The sequence below is a fragment of the Opisthocomus hoazin genome, chromosome 7, assembly GCF_030867145.1.
Source record: "Opisthocomus hoazin isolate bOpiHoa1 chromosome 7, bOpiHoa1.hap1, whole genome shotgun sequence".
NCBI classification, from domain to species: Eukaryota; Metazoa; Chordata; class Aves; order Opisthocomiformes; family Opisthocomidae; genus Opisthocomus; species Opisthocomus hoazin.
In genome coordinates, this window is record NC_134420.1 from 44,577,355 (window position 1) to 44,594,834 (window position 17,480).

General features: G+C 37.8%; 1 protein-coding gene across 7 annotated transcripts in view; it reads left to right on the forward strand.

Moving 5' to 3' along the window:
- NPAS3 (neuronal PAS domain protein 3) overlaps positions 1-17,480 on the forward strand; it is a 636,093-nt gene that overhangs the window by 180,784 nt on the left and 437,829 nt on the right. For 5 of the 7 annotated variants that reach the window (XM_075425465.1, XM_075425467.1, XM_075425471.1 and 2 more), the window contains 2 exons: positions 9,618-9,862; positions 9,975-10,025. In XM_075425465.1, coding sequence (XP_075281580.1) covers positions 9,618-9,862; positions 9,975-10,025 — 296 coding nt within the window. The remainder of the gene's footprint in view (positions 1-9,617; positions 9,863-9,974; positions 10,026-17,480) is intronic. The other 2 variants (XM_075425466.1, XM_075425472.1) reach the window with 1 other exon arrangement.

The window sequence follows — 17,480 nt, forward strand, 5'->3', positions numbered from 1 at the left end:
ATGACTTTCTGTCATTTTGTCCGCTTGTTTTCCCTACATCACATAATGGGTGCAGTTTTCCATATATTTGTGAGATTGCGAGCATTCAGGGCTATAGTCACAGTCTGGCAACAGTGTACCTGTGCTATCTCTGTGGTTACCCGTAGAAATACCATAGTAAAATTGCACATTTCATCTTAATGCTGAATAAATTACTTCTTTACATATTTGGTAATATATTCTCCTGTCACATAACTCTTGTTATTGTTAATTGGAATTGCTTATGCTCATTGAGGGAAGAATACTTTTCATCCTGTTTTGAATGAAAATCTGTAATCTTGAATTTGTTTCTAAACTTCAGTCATGAGGAGAGCAGTGCAGGAAATTGCTGCTGTTCCGCCAAATTAGCTTCTTAGATATCCTTTTAATTGGAGACCATAACTCAGATTCTTAGTATTTTAGGAAGCTGAACAATACAAATTGAAATACAGATATTTCCAGTAAGGGCTCAGTTCAAAGAAGGCTTTTATACGCAGATGAGGCTGCTAACAAACAGCATGTCATATGATAATGAGACTGTGTTTTCTTCCGCAGTTTCATATTTCCTAACTGCACTGCTGTGAAATAAGTGGAGTGTTTATCTACTCTCTCTTAAACTGACAAATCTCTGCTAGGGACGAGTGTGCCCACTATAGACAGAACATAAGTATGCAAAAAAAAGTCTGAACTCTCAATGAGAAACACACCATTTCAAATGCAATATATTACACTTGTTCAGAACATTCATTTCCACCAAAGTATTCTGTTTTTAATGTAAAGACTTCAATTTATGTTTAAGAACAAGCATACTATAGTACTTTGACAGCCGTTCACACTTAATTTCTTTGCATTAAACCAACAACATTCTTTTCCACAAACATCCATTGTTAGGACAATGCTCTCAGACGGAATTTATGAGAAATGGAATTATGTTACCAAGGAGATAGCATTTACTATAATGAAGAGTAGATCCTAGAAAATGGCCCCTTTTACAGCAGCTCAGAACAGAGCCACAAAAGCAATTGATTGGTCTTGGCATTTAGTCTTATATCAGCTGTGTCATCCATAGCTTCAGGAGTGAGAACACTAATCTGAAGTGACATTTCTGTTCTGGCGGGCTTTTCTGCCCTGATGAAAGCAATTACTTCATTCCTAAATGATAATTTGCAGGAGTTTCAACCACTTTAATTGATAATTTTTTGTTCTGAGAAGTTCAATTGTGAAGTGATTAGCTGATTTCGTAAATAGAAATTTAAGGTGTGAAATGTACAAGTTGCTCCAAGGTAAAGTGCTGTTTATTGGGTGCTGCAAAATTGCTTGATAAAACTGCACTTTCTCTATTATCATGAGGCTGGCAATTGCTTAGTTCAACATAGGAAGAAAAATAAGTGTTCTAGCTGTAGAGTTTGGGTTTGAACTGCTGTATCACAGCTCGCTTAATTGTTGCTGTATCAAAGTGTACATTAGTTTTAAAAGATTGTGTAGGATGGTGAGTTTGTAATCGTTAAAAACCTGCCAGATTCCTATTTATTATGTTCTAATGACTCACTTTGGAAGTAAATCCTGTTATTTAAATGTTGCAACAAAGGTGCTTATTTGCAATAAAACATTCAATTTAATGATTAGTTCAAGCATACACAAAACTTTCCTTGAAAAAACAAAAAAGGCATTTCTTTGAACCGCATTTACATATTGAAAATAAAATAAAAGAAACCTCTTCTGTCAAACAACAACTCCTAAAAACAAACCTCAAGTCTCACTGATGTGTTGAAAAGCTGGAGTTAATATAGGTATTATTTTTTTCACAATTTACACATTATTTTTACAATAATTGTTAAAGCACATTTAGCAAAATGTACTTTTGCTATCTACAAGGAAAAGAGGCATTTTAATAGAAACCAGTTCTGTGATATTTTCTTGTGTGGTGAAAAAATAATGGTCATTTCATGTGTTAAATGAGAAATATAAAGCAAAAATGAAGGTCAAACTGATTTAGCACATCAAACAGTCTTTGTCAGCCAAGCTTAATATATCCTGAGTTTGTGGAACAAATGAAATTTTGCTGCTATGTTACACTTTGCTTCCAAACAACCATTACAACTGGTTTTATATATTGTGTGAGCATCAGACCATCAAGCAGTGCATCTTTACTGACGTGCTGCTGCAGTGATGATCTACAGCAGCAATCTGCCATTTATATAAGGGCAAAATGTGCATCTATATTTAGTTGTGAAATTGGCCTATTATACTCTTGATGTTTACAGAGGCTAACATAAATTAATGATGACAGCTATGAGCAGTGCATTAGCTAAGCAGCAGAGTTTTTACCTTGAACTTGAAGGTTCCAGCTTTAACTTCCAGCATATACTATACAGCTTTCTTCACACATTAAAGAAAGTCTTCTGAAAACATTAATTTTTCTTGGTCAGCATTAAATGGCTTCAATTTGTGGGCTATGCCGTTGACGATAATGTCAGATAATGGTTTCATTTACATTTGTGGCAAACTTTTGCCCCATAGGAACAGTGATATTTATGGTGTGGAAAAAATGAACGCCCCTGAAAAGTGTTTGTTCGTTGAAAGGGGCTGATTTGACTGACTTTGAACTTAGTCAGATGTCGGATGTCCCTTATGTGATGGAAACAACAGTTTGAGGAAGCAGTGTGGCTCACTAGGTGACGTACTGCACTTTCACCTGAAAGTCCTGTCATGCAGCTCATGTCAGAGCAAGTACAGATGCTGTAGTAACTATAGATTCCAGTTAACTATGACCACAGATCTGACAAGTATGCAGGTGTTCAAAGGTACATGAGTTAAAATGCTGAAGTCTTTGATGAATTTTTGATGGATGAATTTTTAATACAGGTCGAACTTTTTCCTTTGAGGCTGCATGCTAGATTAATTGATAAATAGTGAGACTGAGCAATGTTCGGATCTCCTAAGCAAACAAGTAGAAAAATCCATAATAATCTGCAGTCTAACTTCTCAGATGTACTTGAAAAAGAAAGAAAGAAGGTGGTAAAATTTAATGTGGCTTTTGATTCTCCTCCTTTCCCCTTTTTTGGAGGTTTTACCCTCACAAAAGTACTCTTCTCTTTTAAAAAGCGTTACTGCTTTTTATTAGTCTTGAAGATCCCATGCTCTCAGTTCGGAAACAATCTGCATGAAAAAGAATCTATGAATAGGACAGCAGAAAAAAAGAAAAGCAAAGAAAGGGAGAAATAATCAAGTCAAAAAGTTGTCTCAAAAGAAAAAAATCCCCAAAGGAAGCAAAGTACTGCGTAGAAATTAGAGGTAAACATTTTAACATACTTTCAGAATCAATTTTTCAGAACTAATTTAGTTAGTCTTGGGAAGTTGGAGGGGCTTTTTTTCTTCTTTTAATCCACATCTACAGGAACCTTCGCTCTCTTGCTTCATTCTTTTATACTTACTTGTATCTACTATACTGAAAAAATATCTAGTTTCATGCATATTTGTGAGCTCTCTAGACCATAATGTTTAGAAAAACAGAACAATAGCAAAAAGCCTTGATAACAGGAGGCTTTAGGCTCCTGTTGCCACCAGTGGTGACGCCTGACTTGCTGGACTGGACTTTTCAACTGCAATACATGCAATTACATATTGCAGGTTATTCTGCTTTGCTTCCTCCATCTTTCCCCTAGTGTAAATCTTTTTTGGAATCTGAAAATGTGCATTGCTGCTCAGATGTATATCCACTTCGACTGAACATTGTTTTTGAGAAGTTGCTATTGATGAACACTTTTGAACAACACCTCAGGCATAAGAAGACTCCCATAGAAGCAAAATAAATAAATATTCCAAATAACTGGGTTATTTCAATATTGATGCTATTCCATTCTTTAAACTTGTAATTAAGTGTAATTGTCCTGTGACATCAGTGAAATGAAAACAGATTTTTATAGGCCAGAATATGGCCTATGGATGGCCATCTGTAGTGGATGTTATCTTAATGAATTACCCAGGTATTAAGAGTCAGCTTTTCTGTGTATCTGTTGTTATAAATGGGCTTAACTGCCCTTATTGTTTGACCTGGTCAGCTTCAAGCGCCAGAAAATGAGTCTCTTCAAGAATGTGACTAAGTGAGGATACAGGTATTCCTGTAACAGATCAGAATTTATAAACGTTAAATTGTCATACTCATCCACTACATTGCATTGATAAAAATACAGAAATAATGTAAAGAAGTTATTAAAAAAGGGGAAGGTATCTAAATTTGGTCTAAATATAAAAACGTTGAAAGTATGACAGTGCTAGGTAATGTCATATTGTCGTGGTGTAAGCCAGCAGCTGGCAACTAGGACCACGCAGTTGCTCACTTGCTCCTCTCCCTCTCCCCTGGTGGGGTGGGGAGGAGAATGCACAAAAGGGGAAATTCGTGGGTAGAGATAAAGACAGTTTAATAAGACAACAAAGAAAGGAATAATAATAATGAATATGCCAAACAAGCAATACACAATACCATTTTTCTCACAGCACGATGACCCATTGCACAGCCAGTCCCCGAGCAATGACTGCAGAACTTGCCGATTTCGCTGAACTCACGGAAAAGTCGAACTCAAGGAAAAGATTCTTGCCCCGTGGCCAACACTCATTTATATACTGAGCATGACATCTATGGAGTATTTCCACTGGCCAGCTTGGGTTAGCTGCTGGGCTGTGCTTGCTTCCAGCTCTTGTACACCTGCTCATTAGCCAATCCTGGGAAACTGAAAAAAGCCCTTGACTTCTTAGCAACAACCAAAAATGTCAGTGTATTTTCAACATTCTTCTAGTACCAAATCCAAAACATAGCAGCTACTGGGGAGAAAATTAACTCTATCCCAGCCAAAACCAGGACACGTATTAACTTAGGTAAGAAGAAAAGAGGATCTTTCTGGTGTATCGTGTATCTCACATACAATTGCACAAATGCACACCTGTGGACTCTGAGGCAGCATAGATTTTTTTCCTTAGGTAATACTACAACTAAATTCACTAGCAAGTAAGCATTCTTCTGTTCTTTATATTGGAAAACAATATACACAGGATGTACGTAATTGAAAGTGTCTTTCAGGAGGTTGATGGGGTTGGATCACTTAGCTCCAGTCCATATTTATTGTCACAGATTCGTTGTGTGCTCTGATATTGCACGTCCTTTCCATATATATGATTTCTTTTCTGTGAAATGGATGTAACATCCATCTAATTACGGCCTTTGGTGAGTTGGATAATGTTAATAGTGCACCTTTTGATCCTTGAATTTAAAAGATTAGACTAATATAAAAATACACACTTACAAGCATATTGCTTCGTTCTCTATAAAGCTTGTTATAAACATTATTAGATATTGTTCAGTGTTATTGTTGTACTGTATCTGGTTTTGCTGCTACTAATCTGTATTGTTGCTAGAGGCCTGAGAAATTTGTTAGTGGTCGGTAACAGCTGAATTAACAAGTATGATATTGTTTAGTATTAGAAGAAAAAGTGCTCTGTTCTGGTATACTGTTGCAGTTACAAAGTTTCTCCTGAAATCAGGGAGGAGTTTAACAGAATTATCAGAAATACTGCGTGCCCTTTGTGAGAGGTTGCCATACCTCTCTACTTGTAGTTAATGAAAATAACTAAAAACTATGATGCCACACTGCAGACAAGTCATCTGTTGGCTGGAGCCGTTATATCTGGAGCTCAGCAGTCCATCTGTCCCTCAAACCTTGTTTTATGGCCATCGCCCCCAATCCAATCTCTATTTATGACAGGTGCAGTGAGGGTACCATAAAACCTCACCGGTGCTGTTATGTGGGGCTGAGCAGGGGGAGACTGACATCTCTGAGAAGCCCCGCTTGGTGGGGTCTTGCCTGTGTCTGGTTTAACGGAACAGTGCAGGTGAAATGTAAATGTGAGCTGCCTTTCTAAAACTGGGCAAGTCTGCGATGTATCTGCATGTAGGCTACATTTTGGAATTGCAGACAGAAATATTTGTTTGTAACCACAACCATTCCTCTGTTTTCATTCAAAATGCAAAGTCACTGAATTAGATTATATCACTGATTTTGACCATCCAAAACTGAGAAACAGAAGCAAGGTATTGAAATGCTAAAAAATCCTTACTGATGTAGGTCAGTGCATCTGTTGATATGCTGTAACATGTTTGATTGCCATTATATGCTACAAAAATTGAGATGTGATTGTCCCATCTTTAAAGTGACAGATGACGATCTGTCAGACATGTGGAGGTTGTGGGTGTGCACACAGATATGGATGCATGTATATGCTTATGAATGTAAAATATATAAAATGATGTGAAATAAAATATGAAGAAGGTTAAGCTTGGAATGACCACAAGCACAATGAAATCACAACTGAGTTATGAGTACCAATAAAACTTTTATGCAACACCATATTATCTTGTCTTCTGCATCTGTTGTGTCTTCAATAGAAAATCTACTTTAGAAAAGTTGTGTACACCATTTTAAAAGTAGGTAGCAGTATTTATTGTACCCTTTCATCTGTAAAAGCCAGACCCTCTTTATATCAGTCCATCTGGAAAGGCCCTAAAAGGAAAAATAATGTATATTTTAGAAACCTACTATCTAAAATAGCATTAGTTTTCTAGCCATTAAATATCCTGTTTATGTGGTACTGCATCTCAGAACTATCAGAAGCTAGCAGCTGGAAACCTCTTAGTCTTCTTTAGTGGACTCTGTATATGGAAATTCTTTGAGACGTATGTTCTGAAGGGAACTCACAAAATTTCGCTGTAGTATGGTGACATTATCCTTTGATATTGTACGGTGATCCATTCTGATCCCATTATCTGAGCTCCTCCCCCTTCTCCACAGAAGGCAAAGGGGGAGCTGTATATTAATGTCCTTTGGGTATATTTCCCACTGTTACTTTCCTGTTGGTACTGTGGATAGCATAAGTAGATTTGCTTGTCTCTTGGGGGACCTTCTCTATCGTGCAAGAGCCCTTACATGTGCGATGCTTGCTTTCTTGGTGCTTTCTGAATGTTTTTGAAATCCACTTAGTAAACACAGGTATAGTTTCTTGCACTTTCATTTTTCTCATTAACAGGAGAGCCTGCAGGTATTTCTAAGTTTTTGCAGCCTGATACTCTAGCAAGTTCATTTGTGTTACGAAGAACCACCTCTAATTCTGATGCCATCTGACAGGACCCAAGATGAGTTTTGCTCCTGTGTCAGCACCACTGCTTTCGGTTGTGAGCTTCACGCTCCTCTTTCCTAGCATCTTCTTGGGATTATCAGTGTCAGCATTTTGCTCTGATGACGCTGATGTTGCCTGTCCATCACAGGTGCCAGAGAGGATGAACAGTGATGTTTCGGTCATATGTAATGAATTCCTGCTCCTGCTGATGAAATCACAGCTCCTAAATTAAGGAGCTATTGTATCAGCATAACTGCAGTGTCCGACGCTACAAGTGTATTTCCTTAGTGGAATTATGTAGAGTAGAAATTAGGACTTGTGTGCACATTTCAACAGACGCAGTTTCTAAATTTAGCTTAATGCACCGATGCCAAGAGGATAGTGCTACAAATTAAAAACTCCTTGACTTGAGTCACTCGGTGAAGCTTCCACAAAAGACAGTACACCAAATGGTTGGGAGGATAAACATGTTACTGAGAACACTGTTTCGCAGGAGTCTCTCTTGTGTATCTATTATATCAGCTCCCCATCCCTTGTACTTTGGGATTTTTTTATTGTAAAAGTTTGAATACACATAGGTGACTTTCAAAGCATGCTGTTTACTTACGCAGGTAGCCTCACTTTTCAGCTTAACTGACTTCCACTGCAAACTGTTAGTGATCTGGAAATGTACTATGTCAGTTTACACTGCAATATATTATTCAGTTTTAGCAATCTCTTGAACCATATACAGGACTTCTAAACTGTGGATTCAGTCTTTGGTGTTGCGAAGGAATTTTCCATCACCATTCAATTTCTAACTTTTTTCAATTTCAAAAGTTGCTGAAATCTGTAATGTTTCTGATTTGTTTTCCTAGGGATCTCTGAAAAGCCCCTTTTTTTACATAGGGGCATAATGAAGTTCTTTAGAAAGAAGGTGTGAACCTCTTGGTGCAGACTTTCAGAATAGATCTAGAATCTCAGCTCTTCTGGATTCCTCAAACTTAATTGAAATTAATTGGCCAGTTCACACAACACAGAGCTGTAGCTTCCAGGTTTTTGTGTATATATGTACATATATATAATATTTCTATCAGCTATATTTTACTGCACCTTTTGAATACACCTCTATGATGATAGATATTTAAAATTTGGAATTGGACAGAGAGGCATCTGCAATAAGCATTGTGACATCTTTATTTTTCAGGTATATTTCTCCTAGAATATAACTTACAAATCTAGCTGCTGGTGGTGTATATAGAATTCATAAGACGAGTAGGTACTTTAGTGTGGGATTGAATAGGATGGTATATCTTTACCTGTATCTTTATCTCACCGCCCCTATATCTTAGCAGGCTGTCTTTTTAGATATAATTGCTATTAGTATAGAATTATGTAGGGAGTTGAATTTGTTAAACATTCTCATGGAATTATGATGGAGAGATTTCATTTGTGTTTTAAGGGCCCAGCTGATATACCCTTTCAGGTCTGAGGTGGCAAAGACAGCCATAAAAATGCAGGTGGTTAAGAACATTGAAATAAGAGAACCTCTGTAGTTAAAATTATCTCCAGATTTGAAGGATATGTAAACAGAGGTCTCAGAATCATGGTATTAGATCTGTGTGCCTAAATTCTACTTATCTACTTCATAAGCCAGAGTGCTTTTGTAGATGTGGCCATTATGATTTTTTTGTTGATAAAATCCAGGGTTTCAGGAAGGGTTGTGGAAGCTGGAGAGGAATGTTTGCTGTTCCATTAAACATTGGTTGGATTCTAACTCTGTTGTAAACCGATGACTAGTTAATGGAATTGTGGCTGTAACTTCATCAAATTAGTAAGTAAATAAATGAAGCAAAGGAAAGATAGAGTCTTTGTGAGCTGCAAAGACAGTTTCTACTCACCTTGCACAGTGATTTGCAGACACCAATCCCACCATCAGCACTAAGTTATATTATTATATATTGAAACCAGCTGAAACTTGAGTACATCTTGGCTGCACTGCAACCTCTGTCAGAGCTGGCACGCGCTTCAGTCATCTGCCTTTAACTTCCTTTTCCCAAATGTCAAAATTTGGCACAAATTTAGACAAAATTGGGTTACGGTGGGTCAGGAGAAGCAGTGGCATCTATGCAGATAAACCCCACACGTACACAGCGTTCTTGGGAATCTTTTCATGTGACTGGTAGCAGAAAAATGAAGGGCAGGATAAGAAGAAAGTGGCTGAAATATTATGTAATATGTTGGCTACCACTGAAACTCAAATATTATAATTAATTTTAATAATCCAAAGACTGGGGTACCATTGAATACATCCTGAAGTCTGTATGTCCATATACAGCATTATTTTTAAAATGTGGTTTTTCATATAGAAGACCACCAGTGAAAAAGCAAATCGATTAAAAGTGAAGAACACTAATATTGATGAATGTCCTTCTTTGTTTATTTTTTTTCAGTTTACAAGCTTTGAGGAAGGAAAAGTCCCGAGATGCTGCTCGCTCTCGCCGGGGAAAGGAGAATTTTGAATTCTATGAGTTGGCAAAGTTGTTGCCACTGCCTGCAGCCATTACTAGCCAGCTTGACAAGGCGTCTATCATCCGACTTACAATTAGCTATCTGAAAATGAGGGACTTTGCTAATCAAGGTGATCCTCCATGGAACTTGAGAATGGAAGGACCTCCACCTAATACATCAGTAAAAGGTATGGAGTAAATATGTTATATAACATCGAATATGGCAGACTTTAGTAACCTCTAAGTTGAAATTTTTACCATCATCCTTTCTTCTTTTCCTGCATATCAAATCCTTTAAAGGGATACAAATGTGGAAATCTGAGGTCTGCATGAGAAAGACACCATGTGAAGGTGAAATAAACCTCTTATTACTTATTTTTTAACAACAAACCTAATGATGTAACTGTTACAGCTGTAAATCTTCTGGGTGATGTAGGCTAAATTGTTTAAAGGTGTTTAGCAATAATTTTGTTGCTTTGTTTTAGTGTCTTGTATAAGGATGCATTTGAGAGAAGCGTGGCATTATTACTTGATTTGAGGACTCAATCTCTTAATTCTCTGGCTAAACCTTAAAGGCAGAATCATGTATTTCTGAAGTTCAAGAGCATGACATCCAAATTTTAACATCTTCAGGTTAGAGACTGGGATTTTATTTATCATCTGGTAATGTGTACAGAAGTTATTTTGATTTCTGAGACAGTAGGCATCTATCAACATTTCAGCCAAAATGGACTGTTTTTAATATTAAACACCCTGTTTTCGTGCTCAGACAAGCAGCTGGGCAGCAAAATCAATGTTTTAGACATGAGTTTCCATAAAAGTCAGGTAATAGAGGAATCAGTCATTTTAGAGGCGGTGTGCGTGTTGGTGCTAAATAAAGTTTCTAATGAATTCTGTAAACTGGAGATTTTTTTGTAATTCTTTTACTACTCATGATACTTCTATAGATGAGTGTGATCTTGCTGCCTGATAAATAGCTTAAATTAGGGAGCAAGCTGCATTAACAGAACTCTAAATTACCAAAACCAGAGAAATGTGGTTGTCCTGGCTTTGACAGCAGAGAAAACTAACCTGTTTTATTTTAGCTACTAATCTCACATTTTGGAAACATATTTCAGAAAGAGGCATATGAGATTTGAGCCCTTCAGGTTTTTTCCACACATTATAAAACTTAAACTCTTAATCTGCACTGAACTATGTGGACGGTACATAGCACGAGGGAAAAGAAAAAGCCACCTTTAAGGGTGGAGAGAGGAGAGGGAAATAGAATCTTACTTATCAACCCACAACTGCTCATGAAGGGTTACTGGTGTTGATGGTGCAAAGGGCCTTTACCTGCTCTTCTATGTGAAGGAAGTAACGTTAGTTAAGGAAAGTTGTAATTTTCAATGGACAGAGATAGACATGGAGGGCAAAAACCAAAGGACTCTCAGGCAGATGATTTAGTAGCTGGACATATTTGCATAATTTTATGCATTTTATTTATATTATCTACCACATCATATACAATTTTCATGGGGAGAAAAAAAAAGTAATAGTTACATCATCCAGAGCGTGAGTATAACATGGCTTATCAAGATTTTGATATAATATGCAAATGTTCCCTGCTTTCAGGATAAGGATTTATTCTCAGGGAATTAAACAGTGTTTCAAGACAAATGTAAAGTGGACTCTGTTGTACGATCTGTGGTCTTGTCTGTTAAAATAAATAATTCCTTCCAAAATTCCTGTAGCTACCAGACATACAGTGCTTCTACAAGCTGTCCTGTATTATGGAAAGTCTGATATCTGCAGACCTCTATGAATGTTTTCAGAGTATCTGGGATCTGTTTTTCATTATCTTGTTGTGGAATATATACCTGAATACTGAAGTTTCTTTTTTTTGTGCAAAGATTCTAATGAAGAAAGGAATTTTAAGGGAGAAAGGGAGAATTAAACCTTATTCTTAGACAACAGCATAAATAGTCTGGCCTAGATTAACACGTTTCTCTCTATAAAAAAGCTGGGTATACATTTAATATCTTTTCACACTATATGATATAATAGTCCTGCTCCTCCACCCCTCTGGTGATATGGTGCACATTCCTATAGGCATAAGGGGAATGGAGTTTAACAGGTTTAACTGTATAGTACAGGTATACTTTATTACTTCACCAGTTCTCCTTAGATAGAAACCTGTTAACGCATTCTGATCAAATGTTCATGAAATTACATCAAAAGAAATTCATTTTCATTTATTAAGGTCACTTTTGCTGCCCTTGAAGAAGTTCACATGGATAAACAAGCTCACATAAATAGCTTGCAGCTTCACATGAAGTATAGTTGATAAACCTACAAAAAAACACTAGACATTATACTTTGTGCATACGTAAGCAATCTTCTGAATAGACTTAAAGGTATTTGGAAAATTGTATGAGAGATACTTATGTTGCGTAGGCAACTGCTTTTTTTTTTCTTTCCCCAAACTTGTTGGTCTGTTTGTATTAATAATTAAATTTCAAAGCTTAGTTTTAAATTTGTCCCCCAGTACTGTACAGCAATTTAATCATTTTAATTTAGTGTTTTAGGAAGGTCCTTTACTCTGCCCTGTATTTATCACAGCTTTTCTTAAAAGTCTATAAAAGCCGATGAGTTTGTTTTCTTATGTCTATTGTGTAGCGATCACTACAAGTTGTGCTTGCAAATGAACACTCAGGTAACTCCATATAATATTTTCAGAGTCAATTACTTCATGGAAATATCCTGAGCAATTGGAAAGTAACAGATAGTTTTCTCCATTATTTGAGAAATATCTGTATTGTTATAATACAGATCAAATCTACAATGAACATTATGCATTATTCAAGAAATGACCAGGCATTCTCAGCAGTGTTTCAGCTAAATAACTGATGATTGTAACCTTTAAAGAAATCTCATTGTGGTGACTATTGGTAAATCATTTCTCCATTCATAGTAATCTTTATTTAGAGACTATCTAGAAACCATTATATCTTTTATTAATCTTAAAAGCGATAGCCAATGATTTGACATTTACTAAAAAAGGGTAAATTTTCCATCTTCTAATACAATACAATACTTCAGTCAATTTTTATTTGGTACATTGTCTAAGGCTTTCAGTACATAGGAAGTATTAGTCCTCATAAACAAATATGCACACAACTTGCAGCAGATGAGTTTAAAGATTATAGTTCTTAAAGACCGAGATATGATTCTTATATGGGAGAAAATAATCAAAAAGTTACTTAGAGTCAGTAAGAATAATATTGTTGTTCTTTGCACACTACATACAATATGCCATGAATAACAGTACTGTTCTTCTCTGATTCCATCCTTCCAAAAGTCTTTGTTTGACTCCAAGTGTTTAAGCGGTACGTTCTGAGGAGAAAGGTAAATGAGCTTCTGATCAAATTTTTGGGCTCAGTGGTGAGTTTTCTGAAAGTTCTGATCTGAGAATGGAAGTATTTTTATGGTATATACCGTGTGTTCAGCCATTAAATGGTGCTTTACATGGCATGGCACTTGAAATCCTCTTGTGCTCTCTGATTGCCTGAACCATAGCAGGCCCTGCAGTCCTTTTCCAATATCAAACTCTTGTGAGAACCTTCATATTTTGGAATATTGCCTTCAAATAATTGACTCCAAATGACTTTATTTTTAGCACAGACTGTTGCTCATGTTGTTCAAAGCTGATGCAGCTTTCTATGTTCTTTTCTGCTATGTCATAGGTATTTTTACCAAGGCATATTTTCTTCCCTTTTTTTCACAGAATGGTAGGGGTTGGAAGGGACCTCTGTGGGTCATCTAGTCCAACCCCCTTGCCGAAGCAGGGTCACCTACAGCAGGCTGCACAGGACCTTGTCCTGGCGGGTCTTGAATATCTCCAGAGAATAGAATCCACAACCTCCCTGGGCAGCCTGTTCCAGGGCTCCGTCACCTTCAGAGGGAAGAAGCTCTTCCTCATGTTCAGACGGAACTTCCTCTGCTTCAGTTTGTGCCCATTGCCACTTGTCCTGTCGCTGGGCACTACTGACAAGAGTTTGGCCCCATCCTCCTGACACCCACCCTGAAGATATTTATAAACATTTATTAGGTCCCCTCTCAGCCTTCTCTTCTTCAGGCTGAACAAGCCCAGCTCCTTCAGCCTCTCCTCGTAGGAGAGATGTTCCAGTCCCCTCATTATCCTCATAGCCCTCCGCTGGACTCTCTCCAGTAGCTCTTCATCTTTCTTGAACTGGGGAGCCCAGAACTGGACGCAGTACTCCAGATGGGGCCTCATTAGGGCAGAGTAGAGGGGGAGGAGAACTTCCCTCGACCTGCTGGCCACACTCCTGCTAATGCATCCCAGGATCCCATTAGCTTTCTTGGCAGCCAGGGCACACTGCTGGCTCATGGTTAACCTGTCATCCACCAGGACACTCAGGTCCCTCTCCACAGAGCTGCTCTCCAGCAGGTCCACCCCAAGCCTGTACTGGTGCATGGGGTTGTTCCTCCCCAGGTGTAGGACCCTGCATTTGCCCTTGTTGAACCTCATCAGGTTCCTCTCTGCCCAACTTTCCAGCCTGTCCAGGTCTTTCTGAATGGCAGCACAGCCTTCTGGTGCATCCACCAATCCTCCCAGTTTGGTGTCATCAGCAAACTTGCTGAGGGTACACTCTAACTCTTCATCCAGGTCATTGATGAAGTTAAACAAGACTGGGCCGAGTACTGACCCCTCAGGCCACCACTAGTTACAGGCCTCCAACTAGACTCAGTGCTGCTGATGAGAACCCTCTGAGTTCGGCCATTCAGCCAGTTCTCAATCCACCTCACTGACCACTCATCCAGCTCACACTTCCTGAGCTTCCCTAGGAGGATGTTATGGGAGACAGTGTCAAAAGCCTTGCTGAAGTCTAGGTAGACAACCTCCACTGCTCTCCTCTCATCTACCCAGCCAGTCACGCCATCGTAGAAAGCTATCAGATTGGTCAAGCATGTTTTCCCCCTGGTGAAGAGAGGAAGGGAGAGGAGTATGAGGCACCATGGTGTTCTCTGGTGTGTTGAATGTGTTTGGCTGATGCAAAGTCGTGCCACGTATTTTCTTTTTGGGCAATCTTTGGGTCACTGACTCAGGACCACCATCACTGTTAAAAGAAGGCTCGGAAGTCTGTCTTGAACAGAGTTCCCAGCATTTGCCATTTCTGTTTTGTTTTAAGCATCAATTAAATCCAGTAGTGTGTGCCTGATTTTGCAAACCCTTGTCCTGGAAATTTGCCATGATGACATCAAAGTAGTAACTTGATTTTCATTCTTTCTTAGTTGAAGTTAGCTGTTCATTTCTATCTTTGGAGATACAAGTGTTTGTGGAAGGCCATGAGTCTAATCTCCCTCTGAATGATGTGACACATGGAAACTAGAGTACGTAAGACAACTTGAGCATGTCTTGTCTCTGAATGAAAAAAGTAATTGTGGCATTATCTGCAATCTCAAGTTATAAGTGTGTTTATCGTGAGTTGATGGGGTTTTCTTAACCAAATCTTTAGATTTTGCATTACATGAGAAAAATTACTTATCTTCTGCTGTAAGAGAAGACGTGAATGAGAGGTTCTAGCTGAGGAGTAAAAAGGCCTTCAGTAAATAGTACTGACTGACAGGTAGGTTGCGTGATGAATGTCACTTTTAGTTGAGCCATCCCTACTTTTCCTGTTACATGTTCTACAATCAAGTAGTTTTACACATGTGTGAAATAAAAAAAAAAGTTTTTATAATAACAAGAAGATACATTGTGCTTTAAAACAAAATTACACCTGTTTCTTTCAAACTAGCATGTTTTTCAAAGGATCCGTTTTCAACATAACAAAGTATGTGTAAGTATATGTTGAAAATTAACCAGATGTCTTCTCATACTATGGAGTTTAGGATTGAGGAAATAAGTCCGATGCTTTGAATTCTCTGGGAAAGAAAATTAGCAATAACGATAATTGGAAAGTATGGTAATTGTTATCCCAAATGTCAAGTGGGATTAATTTCATTAATTTAAATACCTTTTACTAATAATTTTTTGTGCTGGATACGTATGCATTTTTAGGAGATAAATAAATGGTTCTCTTCTGAATGATGTAATTGTGGAAACCGTTTAAAGAACATTACCTGTTGTTAGCCTTTTATTTTTTAAACTGAGTGTTGTCTTCCGAGCAGGAGATGCAAGATAGTACAAGCCTACCACACAAGCCTTCCACTAGGATCAGCCTTCTCTTCTGAACCACCATGCAATTCTGTCTCAGGGAGACCATCTATAGGTGCAAAGAAATAAGAATTACTTTCTTCCTCAGTGCTTGCGGCCTAAGACATTGTTTTTCAGCTAGACATGCAAAGGTCAATAAGATGAAAACAGCATAATACAGAAGAATTGGCAGTATTGTTTGTTATCTAAAGGGTCTCTGAATCTGGCCATCCTGCTTCGTGTGGAACGTCTGCTCTTGTGCTGGAGAATTCTTGATAGCCCTGTAATTTATTTCTCCTTGTCTTGCAGGCATTTTTTGTATTCTCAGAGAATCTGATTCCTGTTTATGTGTAGGCCACTATAAAGTGCTCTGACTGTGTACCAGTATCAAACACTGGTTGTAAACATAATGTCTATCCATTGTAAACCTGTTTATGTGGCCACAGGGGCAGTGCAGCTGTAGGAGTAGGTAGCTCAGTCATTGACCTATTGCTTAGGTTAAAGAAAAAGATGATTATATGTTGTTTGAATGCAGGAAATGAGCGCTGGAAATTTCAGTTGGTCAGTGGTAAAACATTAACGTTCTTTGTGAGAATTATTGATGGTTTGCTAGTATGAAAGATATGGAACCCAAAATGAGGTAGCTCTGTTTGAATCTCATTGTGAGAGATAAGATGAATTGAATACTGGACTCAGAGTTGGTGGTTGCCTAGTGACAAGTGATCATGACCTGATTGCTTTCAATCTCTGCAAATGGAGGAGGGTGCCAACCAATATACTCAGTGCTTTTGAGGGACTAATTGCCTAATAGAGAAACTTATGCATGAAATGGATTGTGAGGAAAAATTTTGATGGAAAAATGAGGATAAAAGTTGACTAGAACTCTTAAAGAAAAATCTATGAAAAGATAGTTTCCTATGCACCTGAAAATAATAAAACTGCATCCTTTTTCAGAATGAAAGTAGAATCAATAATTTGAAAAAACATGTATGTGTATTTGTGTAAAACTTTGGGAATAAAAGGGAAATACATAGTAATGATGAGAAACCAGAAAGTCTGAGGTGCAGTAAGTTGACAAAGACAAGCAGAGACATTAAGGAAAAATCTAGCAGGATTAGAAAATTTAAAGAAAAATTGGTTTTAGGTGTATTGGAAATGGGAAGAATTCTGGCAACAGTATAGACTCATTAGCAGTAGTACTGCTTTGGTATAGTAAAACTTCTACTGATGCAGCAAAGGCAGGAGACCTTAATACAGGTTTTCTTAGGTGCCTGCCTGTACAGAATCCATTCTAGAAGTCTTTATAGTTCAGGTTACTGTTACAGCAGTATTCAGGGAGCATATGCAGTCATAGTCATCCACAATAGAAAAACTTGGGGAGGAGAATTCTGCTGTAAGAGTTCATAGTTTGGTGGACTTGGCAGTGTTAGGTTTACAGTTGGACTTGGTGATCTTAAAGGTCTTTTCCAACATAAACGATTGTGTGATTCTATGATTCTATGTCATATCTTCTTGATCAAAATGGGATTATTATAGCTTGTTGTGTGTTTTGTCATTTTGTTCATTCCTCCTTGTTTCTCCCTCAAGCTTCTTACACAAAAGCATTC